The following is a 10,088-nucleotide window of genomic DNA, read 5'->3' as shown; positions in this document are numbered from 1 at the left end:
TCATAAAGAACTACAAATCCCAACATTACCTGGCATTGATGAGCATGCTATCTGTCGAGACGACAAGATCCTATGTCTATTGGTGATAAAGAGAAGACAACATTAGCACTGTGCAATTAATAACCGACTGCGTGTGTGTTAATAGAGAGCTACGGCGCAGAGGATGGATTTGTATTAAGGGTATTGGCAGACTTGAGCTGGGTATTGACAATATGTCAGCACTGATCATTAGATCAGCTGAACAGAGAAAGTGTGTGAGTCCCTGCTTGAATCACTTCTAACTCCATCATTCAGGAATTGAACAGATGAGGGCTAAAGTATAGTAAAAGTTGATAATTTTTACATCTTTTTTTATTGTGATTAAGAGATGTGTATGCGTAACGTGCTCAAAGATTGAGTTTAAAAAAGTACATTATATTCTGTACGTGTTTGTGTAAGATGAATCTAGAGTTGTTTTCGTATATGTCTGTGTTTGTGAGAAAGAAATGATATTGTATTCCGTGTGCCATGTGTGTTTGTGTGTGTACAAGGGTTGCACCACAGTGGGAATGTGTCCTAGCCACAGTATTAGCTGCTTGTTACAGCAAGAGGGGGTGTTGATATAATTGTAAGCTGGTATTGATTGGGGCGCCTTGTTATTGATGAGAGAGAATTTAATTCAACCAACGCATTTGTCAACATGACATTGCCATTTAACGATGAACTCTTTCACTATCGCTGTCTGGTTCACACACAGGAGGAAGTTTCTTTTTTATGTGTGCACTGAGTAACGATTATTTCTATTGATCGCCAAGTTGTTTATTTTTTATCACAACAAGAACAACATAAATAGTGATAATGAGGCCATGAAATTATATTAAAATCTGCTCAAAAAATTTGCATAATGTTCAATCATTTTACAGTGACTTTACTTTATACATATAGTGGCAGGTGCTTAAGCTATTTTAACTGGTGACTTTGTGTTGTGGCATACAGTGGTACAATTGCAATTGTAATGTTTTTCTGAAAGGAGGTTTTTGTGCATTTTGATTTTTAGTTTCTTTTTTTTAAATGATGACATGTCAGTCGTAATGGTTACTGGTGTTCAGGGACATACTGAGCTGACCATTGAATGTAACCAAATGGAAATGTCATATTTGGAAACTATGTTTCAGTCTGCACACCTTTCTTCCTTCTCGCGTTATAGACGCGCAAAACACACTATATTCTACAAGAAATAATTGCTTTTGTCTGGAAGGAGTTTGGATGGGGGGGTTCGCAGCGCGTGCCCTTTCAGGCGAGGGGGGTTCGTGAAGGACAACTTGTCGCTTCTTTTTTTTTCTTCAGTAACCCCCCCACCCCTCCGCTCGTTGGACACGCGGATGTCATCTGTCAAATGGAGGGGGGTGCTTGGGGACAATAAAGCTCAAGGAACCATTGTGAGTCTGTTGTGTTGCAGTAAAATATGATTTTTAACAAATAAAATAGTATGGTATTTTTTTTTCAATCGAATAGCTATTAATGCATCTTTCAAATCAATTAAGAAAATGTAGGCTAGTTATACGTATTTTTTTCTCTTATGATAACCCTATAATGGATCTATATCAAATCTCTGACTTCGGATATAGTAGAATAGATAGACAGATAGATAGATAGAGACAGGAAGATTGGGGCGAGTGTGCGTTTGGGGGTGGGGGAGCAAGCGCTGCGCTTTCGATTTTTCCCGTATTGACTGCGATGTTTAGCGTATAGATTTTTCTATTTAAAAAAATCTATGTCGGCAATAATCTGGAGTGTAAGTGCGCGGCATAGATTGTAGCTTTATTACTGACAGCATTCAATGTGTCGGAAAGAGGGAATGAAAGGTAGAATCGGTGTGAGAGAGAGAGAGAGAGAGAGAGAGAGAGAGAGAGAGAGAGAGAGAGAGAGAGAGAGATACCCTAGACTAGAAATAGACCAAATGAAACTTTTGTGAGGTAGCGATAATCGGTTTCTATTTGTTACCTATTCACAATATAATCGGCTTCGTTAAATAATCACCATAACATATCAATGGCTTCTCCATAGGTTGGTCGCTTAAATCGACCGTGTCTTTTCCACAGACATATAGGCTACTTGCATGTAGATGAGGATATAATCACCTGATGTAAGCCACTCTGTGAATGTGTGTAAGCCTATCGATCAGCGGCCCACCGCGATCATCAGAGTCATCATAATGAAGAGTAATCAAGCGATCAATACGCAGGATAGCTTGCCTTATATGGGATTAGTAAAAAAAAGGGAAGGGAAGAGGGGGAGGAATGGATGGAGGGAGAGAAAGGGGGGCGGGGGGAGTATAGCGGCTGCTCCTCTCGTTTCAGTGTTGCTTTCGTACCGGGAGGCGGACAGAGCTCGCAAGCTACCGGGGTTCCCAGATAACGGGACTATCGTAACGGACACACACGCGCACACAGACGGATGGTGGGACAGAGCCAAAGAGCCGATTTCCGCTTAACGGGTACCGTGTTGTTTTCTTTTCGTTCAGTTTTAACATTTCGTGCCCAAGCAGTGTTGCTTATTCATCTATTTATCGATTGATTGCGTTTTAATTACTGGCTCGTGAGTGGAAGCGAAGGGAAAGCGTGTATAGCCGCTGCATAGCCTTACACGTACGTGATTACCTAAATACATTAAGCGATTATTTTATATTTTATACAAAAATAATAATATGCTGCTTGAAATGCATGCAAGGTGCGCGAGATAAACCACACTGTAGGAGAGCTAGAAACCAAATAGAGAAACCAAATATTTCTGTTAAACCTTTGTAAACCGTTTTAAAGCCAGCAACCGCGATTGATTGTAATGAAACAAATATTTTTTTTACTAAAGTGAGCAAAATTCTGACTCGAGATTTGTTTAAAAAGCGAAACCAAAGTGGAACCAGGTCGCGGCGCGCGCAAGGCCATTGTGACGTTCACCGGCCGCACACCTGGTCTCGCGCAGGATATGCAAAACCCAGGAAATCTTATGAGTTACGACAACAAGTGAGTTTTGAATTTTAAAAAGTTACAGTTACAAACAACGGTTCGACATTTGCTAGCGTATGTCTAAACGTCATGTTATTCAAAGTTGTTGATAAGATTTTTGAGCTAAACAATTGTTAAATCCTTGTTAAGTGACCATAAAAACACTTTTAATAGCCTATATTTAGACGATATTAGACCGCTTGAAAGATCCGGACTATCCGTCTGTGTGTCAGTCCGAGATAGAGCCTCCCCGAGGAAGCAGTATGACTGAGAGGCGCAATACCAAAAATGTAAAGATAGCTTGAGCAGTTTACTTACGTTATACATTCTAAACCAAATACTAACTTTTACCAAAAAGAAACAACCTCAAAACACAGTCTAACTTACTTGACAAAAAAAGCAACCAAAGAAAAAGAAACTCAAGAAAAAGCGCCAAACACAAGAGACCATAGAAGAAAAACCCAGACGACAACGGATCATGTTTGTTCCCTTGCCGGTGCCGTTAGTGTTTCAGAGAACCGCTCCTGATTTCAGCGCCTGGCGACTCAAGTCTCCGCTGCCTCTGCGCTCCGGTAACTCCGGTAAGAGAAACCTTTACCTTCTTCTGGTTAATGTCGATAACAGCTTTACTTCCCCCCCTCAATACTAGAAGAAGAAAAAAACTAAATGTGAAGTCGAAACACCTGTTAAGACCCAGACAACAGTCCGAATAAAATCCATATTTTTTTGTATTTCTTACAAAATAGGCTTATATCCGTCTGTGTATGTATCGTTAAATGTGCCACTTTGAGTGTGTATTAATTAAGGCTAACTTAGTTGAGGTGAAAAGACGTCTGGCCATAATTGGCCTTTTTTGAATGGTTAGTCTCGGCCTCTTTTTGCTTCTTTCATCCTTCCGTCCTCCCCGTATCTGCTGCTCCATCTGCCGTCTGACTCTCTTCTCACGACCGGTTCAGGGAATATTCATGGTAATTTATCGATTCCGCCGAGATCGATACACGCAGACACTGCGGGGGGGAAGGACAGAACGAGTGTGTGAATTTAACGACAAGTTTAAGAATGATGAGACTGAATGTCTCTTTATTTGTTGATGTTTTTGTCGATTTTAAGTGCTTTCACTTTAGGGTTAAATAACGCAATTAGCTTCATTTTATAAAAAAAAGAAAGAAAAAAAGTAATCAATACTTGACTGTAGCGAAGAAGAAAGCTTTGAAAGAAATAACTTTTAATTTTTAGACTTTTAGGTGGACTTTATGTATTCATGCAGTGTCTTTAGATAAGTATTTCAAATAAACAACACTTGCTATATAGGTTAAGCCTATATTCTGTGGAGCTGCTTGTAATTTAATTAACTATTGTTTTGTGCAATTTTTTAGGCTATAGTAGCCTAGACTTTTTATTTAGAATTTTATTTAGGCTACATTAAACGTGTAACATGACTCTGTAATGTGGAGTATTACCTGCTTATTTGTAGTTGTAGGCTAGTGAAAAGAAAGAACATTGTTTCTCTTATAGGCATATATAAGGAGTGTTGGTTCTAAAGTGCTGCATTAGTGAGGGGGCGGGTATGCGCAACGTGTGCGCGCAACGTCTGGCATTCAACGAAGCGGAAATTTTCCAACCAGCAGATGGATTAAATTTATACGCCACTTATAGATCATCTGTCACCTTGTGGCACATCCGCACACAACGACTAAAATGTAAACAAGGAAATTTAAAACTAAATTTCTGTCTGTCTTTAACTCTAAATGGTATAGGCTATACTAGAAAGTGGATAGGCTACACTAGACCTTATTGAGATTGGACGCCATATTTATTTTCAATGTACCCTTTTTTGTTATTCAAAACGCGGCTGTGAGGGACACGCATAGTTCCATCAAAAGGTTGGGCCTAAAGTCTATTTTTCCCCACTGTATTTTCGTTGTATCTGCAAAACAAATGACGTCAAAGTTAAAAAATAATATTAATACAACCAATTAAATGGAGTGTGTCCCTCACAGCCTCGTTTTCATTCTCAAAAAGTGAATATGGCGTCTGCCTTGAAAAAGGTTTACACCTCAAGAAATGAGAGTCTTTAATTACTTACTGGCGCCTAAATGAGCAAAGAGCCAGACGTTAAGCTTTCTCAGCTGCACCACATAATGGGCCCACATGGTGATGTGCTTTCTTGAAATGCAGGTAGTCTTAACATTGGATTGGCTTGCTCGTTTCAGGCTGGTTGGTTAGGATCTGGCTTTTTATGTCAGAAGTGAACGGGAGGATATTGAGGGAGCTGATGATTTTATATTGGCTAGGACATAGACATTCTTCAATTTACAGGGGAAAAACAATGTTAAAAGTTGTAACGTAAAAATAGTGAATACAATTGTTAATTTTACAGGAAATTTATTTTGAACAGGTTCATGTGATGTTTTCATGTTTTACTGGCATCATTGATCAAGTGTGTAACCTACATGTGTCCAGTGTTTTCCAACACTGTTGTATGTTTGTTTTGAAATAACATTATCACTCTATGTGTTACATTTTATATTTTAACTTATTAGACTGATTTCTATGGAATTGGAAAAGTGAGCTGAATGTATTTGGTGTGTGGTTGCCACGTGCTTTCAAGACTTTAACCTTTTCGGATTTTAAAATAATGCCATGGTATACCTTTCACTTCCTTGATAATATAAGACTCAAAATGGACACCAGGCACAACAACTGACATTAAATGCTGCAGAGGTCAGAGTGACAAGCAGAGCAGCAGTGAGGATCTTTATGTTGGGTGAGGGAAAGTACATTTATGTTCAGCCTTCTTTACAGATGATAGACACTATCAAGGGCATTGGTTCAAAGTTTTTACTAGGTTTTTCTTGGCGATGACCATTAAGATATCTCACAGGTTTTACCCTGAGTATTTACTGTAGAGTCTTGGCGTCATGGAGATTGGGATAGTCTACATTTATAATGGAACTGTGAGTGCTTAGTCTATTGGGAAGCGTCTATTTTCTAGCAAATTACATATGCATCAGTGTTCATTATAGTAAATAGCAAAACTTCATATTGCAAACATTATTGTCTTTAAATGACCTGCCTGTAATTGTATGTATCAACTATTTCACACATTTTCAGCATTGTGAGACACACTCTTACATTGGTTCTGTGGATTCCACTAAGCCTTGGTTGTAAATGTAGCTAATAGAACCAATGCTCTTTATAATGTCCATCATCTGTAATTAAGGCCGAAAATAAATGTACTTTCCCGTACTTAACTTATCCTTATTGGTTGTTCTGTTTGTCAAATCAATATGTACAGTTTGGTCCAAAGGTCTGAGATGACATTTAAAATAAGTTGTTTATTATTTTGTTAAATTACACCTGTACACCTGGGGGGATACAAAGAAAAGTTAGGAAGAAAATTTATTTAATAGTCCGTACTTATTTTGGTGTCACAAAATATAGCAATGATATAACATGACGTTGGCAACTTGTGGAAGTTTCGATTTATCTCTCGAATTATACTGATAATATAATTCGTAATAAAAGAGAAATTTAGAACCATGTTTTACTGGTCTGAAACATTTCTTATAGAGATGTTCACAGGAAGGTTTAATGGGTCCAGCATCATCTGTTTAGGTCTCGTCATGTTGTTTTCCTGGGGCTGTGAGCAATATTGTTGCATTGTTCAGTAACACTTTATTTTGGTGCCCCTGTTACACAAGTTACATATAGATACTATAGTAGTAATTCTAAATTGTGCATAATTACATGCAACTAAGCTTTGTACACTGTAAACAATTATATGATCAATATGTTTTTACATTACTCTTAAAGTTATACAAGATTCAACAATTTTTTTAAGCCAGTAGATTGTAATTTAAATTGAAATGACTTTAACATCCAAGTTCATTGTACTTAAAATAATTAATTACACTGTAACAAGGACAAATTAAAAAAGTGGGTTACACTTCGTTTATTTTAAGGTGTCATTGTTACAGTGTAATTAAATATTTAAGTACAGTGTAATATTAATTAACTACATGTACTTACTATAGAGTTAGGGTAGGATTAGGATTTGGTTGAGGGTTAATTGCATGTAATTAGGCATAATTTACTGTTATTGCTATGGTAATTACATGTAACATATGTAACAAGGGCACTGTAAAATAAAGTGTTACCAAAAAGTGTTACCCATTGTTTTTTTGTGTGCATTCTCTAAACCTTTTTCAGGGTCAGTTTTATGGAATTATAGGTTTTTGTGATTCTTATTAAATAAATATTTCCACAGCCTATGTTCACTGCGGCAAAACCAGAAAATAGTTTTATGTTTCAGTGTAAATCCAGAAAGGGTGATACAAGTAGTTACTGTTTAGGAGAATTTAGGGGTCTACTTGAGGTTAAAGGTCAAATGCGATCAGGTCACTCGATGGTTCCGTCATGTGTCTGTTTGCGCAGGCGAGCTGTGTTTACACTGATACAAATTTACAGTTTGATGCGCCGTAAAGTGTTTTAACCTCAAACAGGTATTGATTAAGGAAGATCAGCCCTGCCGTCCTCACCAAGAGAGAGCAGAGCGTGTGTGTATATAGATCGGATTTGAGCGGGAACGTCAGTGAGTCCCAGTGCTAACGTGATTGCGAATGACAAAATGTCCACCCGGGTTTGTTAGGGACATAATGGGGAATCAATAGACACAACAGAGATGTCAATACAACATGCTTTATTGCATTAAACCACCTCTCTCTTCCCCATCCCGACACCTAGGCTTACCCTCCACGCTTGCTCTAACTCACACACGCATCAACACACACACACATCCACTGGTTCGCGTTTTTTTTCTTTTTTGATGTTGCACTTACAGGAAACTGAAATCATTTGAAGTACTGCACTCATTGCACTAAGTATCTCTGGACACATACACACACATGCATTAAAACAAACGCACTCACACACGCACAGCAGTTCCCTGCTGAGAGCCTACCTTTCCGATCGGAGCCATCTCTGTCCCTCCATCCATCTCTCTCTCTCTCTCTCTCTTGAGTATCCATGGAGACATTCATAGGCCATTAAGCAGATGGTAATAAAGGGATGTAGGTAAACACTCTCTCCCCTGCGCCGGCCCTCACCTCTGCGATGGAGACCACCATCAAGACCACTGCCGACTAAATGGACCTCATTCGGACTCCAATACCCCATATCTGACAGGGCCAAGTGGTTTTTTTTCATGCTGTAGTGTGTGTTTGTGTTACCTGGTGTGTAGGTGAGGACGTATGCGTAATGATCGCTGGAGGGACAGTGTGTTGGCCGATTTCTGATAGCTCTTAACACACTGAGCGCTATTACGGTCCAACCGTCTGAAATGGAATCCGGTGGTCATGTTGTGCAGACGGAGCAAGACATCACAATCTCTCTTTTTTCTCGATGGACCTTTATCAGACTCATAAACCAAATTACACGGTACGGCCATGTTAATACACTCTCGCTGGTCAACTGTGACCTGTCCCTTTATGTTTCTATGTCTCTATTGTTGGAAAACCAAGTGACACCAGTTTAAAATAATAGGTCACATTGAAACTGCATGACTTTCTTTCTTCTTTAGAACACAAAAAGAAGAAGTTTTGAAGAACGTTCATGCTGCTTAATAAAAGTAGATGGTGACCAAGAACTTTAGAGAATAAAGCGTCCTGTTTATAGAGGCTGTTTCTGGCCTAAGCTGGTTTATTGCTTGTCTATGGTGGTCTTCCAGCCCAAATAAGCATGACCAAGCAATTACCCAGCTGAAAACCAGGTCCAGATGGTATAAACAACTAGCTTGGACCAGTTAGAAACCTCAGAAGCTTTGTTTCGCAATCTATTCTCAATCACCCTTTCACTCTTATACTAGTTGTTTGTACAGTATGTAAACAAATAACTCAAACCTTTGCCTTATTTACAGATTGTAAATATCACTCTCTTTTTATTTCCCTGGAAGCAGCTTGTGAATATCTCTAGGGCTCTTCATTGAGGTCAGGGTCTTACTGCCTCTTAATTAAGATTAAGAATTAGATTTCAGCACACAGCACACACACACATTTACCCATGAAAAAACACATACATTTACACCTATACAATTCTTAACGACAAATGAGCCATCTTGCATTGCTTTCTCCACCTCATTCCCACTTTTTAAGTCCTTGTGAAAGAGTCAGGGCTCACATTTTATTTTGGAGATAGTGGCCCTTTGGTCAAAGAGGGCAACCGTTCTGTAGAACAGAAATTGTTAGCTGTTGAGTTTGTGTTTAGAAGAGCAAATGTGTTAGATGAACCCCAAAGGCAGATCAATGCAAAACAATCAGGTACACATTAATATTGCTTTGTATCTCCAAATTGCTTGAATTAATATTCACTTTTAAACTTTCATTGATTGATCTAGGTTCACCATGCAGGTTTCAGAGTATGCATGTGTGTCTTTTACAAACCGTGATGTGGCTATTTAAGTAATGACTTGGGCTCGTAATAACCAGAGCTTGTTTGATTGAATTTGTCTCCCACCACTGCATTTCATATCAGCTCCTGGACCAAGTGTCCCTTTTTTGGGTGGGTTTTTCACCACCCAGTTTAATTTGATGGATACGCTGTATGAAAATGAGCATGTACATGTATCTGTGTGTGTGTGTGTTTGGACCTCAGGGACGTGCTGCCCTTCCCCATGGCTGTGTAGTGGTTACAGTCAGGTTCGAAGGGAGAAATTTAATATCCCTCCACAATGTATACACAATGAAGGGGGTATTGGAACAATGGTGCAGAATAAGCGAGAGAGAGGTGGGCGTGAGAAGCAGCTTTTAATAAATCTGAGTGCTTTTGCGCTTCAATCTTCTCAAAGTAACCGCATCTTTACCCTACACCCCCTCCTCCAAACACATACATTCACACACAATGTGTACATTTACTTTTTCACACTTTTGACTGTGGATGTGGCCAGATGAATTTATATAAAGTCATTCAAGCCCACGTTCATGGAAAGATCACAAACTTTTGAATTTCAAAATTCTATCAAAAATATTTTTAGCAAAAATCTATTGAAAGTTTAAAGAAATGATTGAAAACTAGTCCACACTGGTGAGTCCAAAGGAATGCTGAGCG

The 10,088-nt window shown here is 38.8% G+C and overlaps 1 protein-coding gene across 6 annotated transcripts in view; it reads left to right on the top strand.

Moving 5' to 3' along the window:
* The first annotated feature begins 3,329 nt into the window (after positions 1-3,329).
* The window catches only part of pou2f2a (POU class 2 homeobox 2a), a 52,223-nt gene continuing 45,464 nt past the window's right edge, over positions 3,330-10,088 (top strand). For all 6 annotated transcript variants that reach the window (XM_077194933.1, XM_077194929.1, XM_077194927.1 and 3 more), the window contains exon 1: positions 3,330-3,565. In XM_077194933.1, the coding sequence (XP_077051048.1) occupies positions 3,463-3,565 (103 nt within the window). In that variant the 5' untranslated portion in view covers positions 3,330-3,462. The remainder of the gene's footprint in view (positions 3,566-10,088) is intronic.

The sequence above is a fragment of the Siphateles boraxobius genome, unplaced genomic scaffold (genome assembly GCF_051911475.1).
Source record: "Siphateles boraxobius isolate OS27281-9 unplaced genomic scaffold, OSU_SipBor_1 33, whole genome shotgun sequence".
NCBI classification, from domain to species: Eukaryota; Metazoa; Chordata; class Actinopteri; order Cypriniformes; family Leuciscidae; genus Siphateles; species Siphateles boraxobius.
The sequence above is the reverse complement of the archived record's forward strand: the minus strand, read 5'-3'. Positions and strand labels throughout refer to the sequence as shown.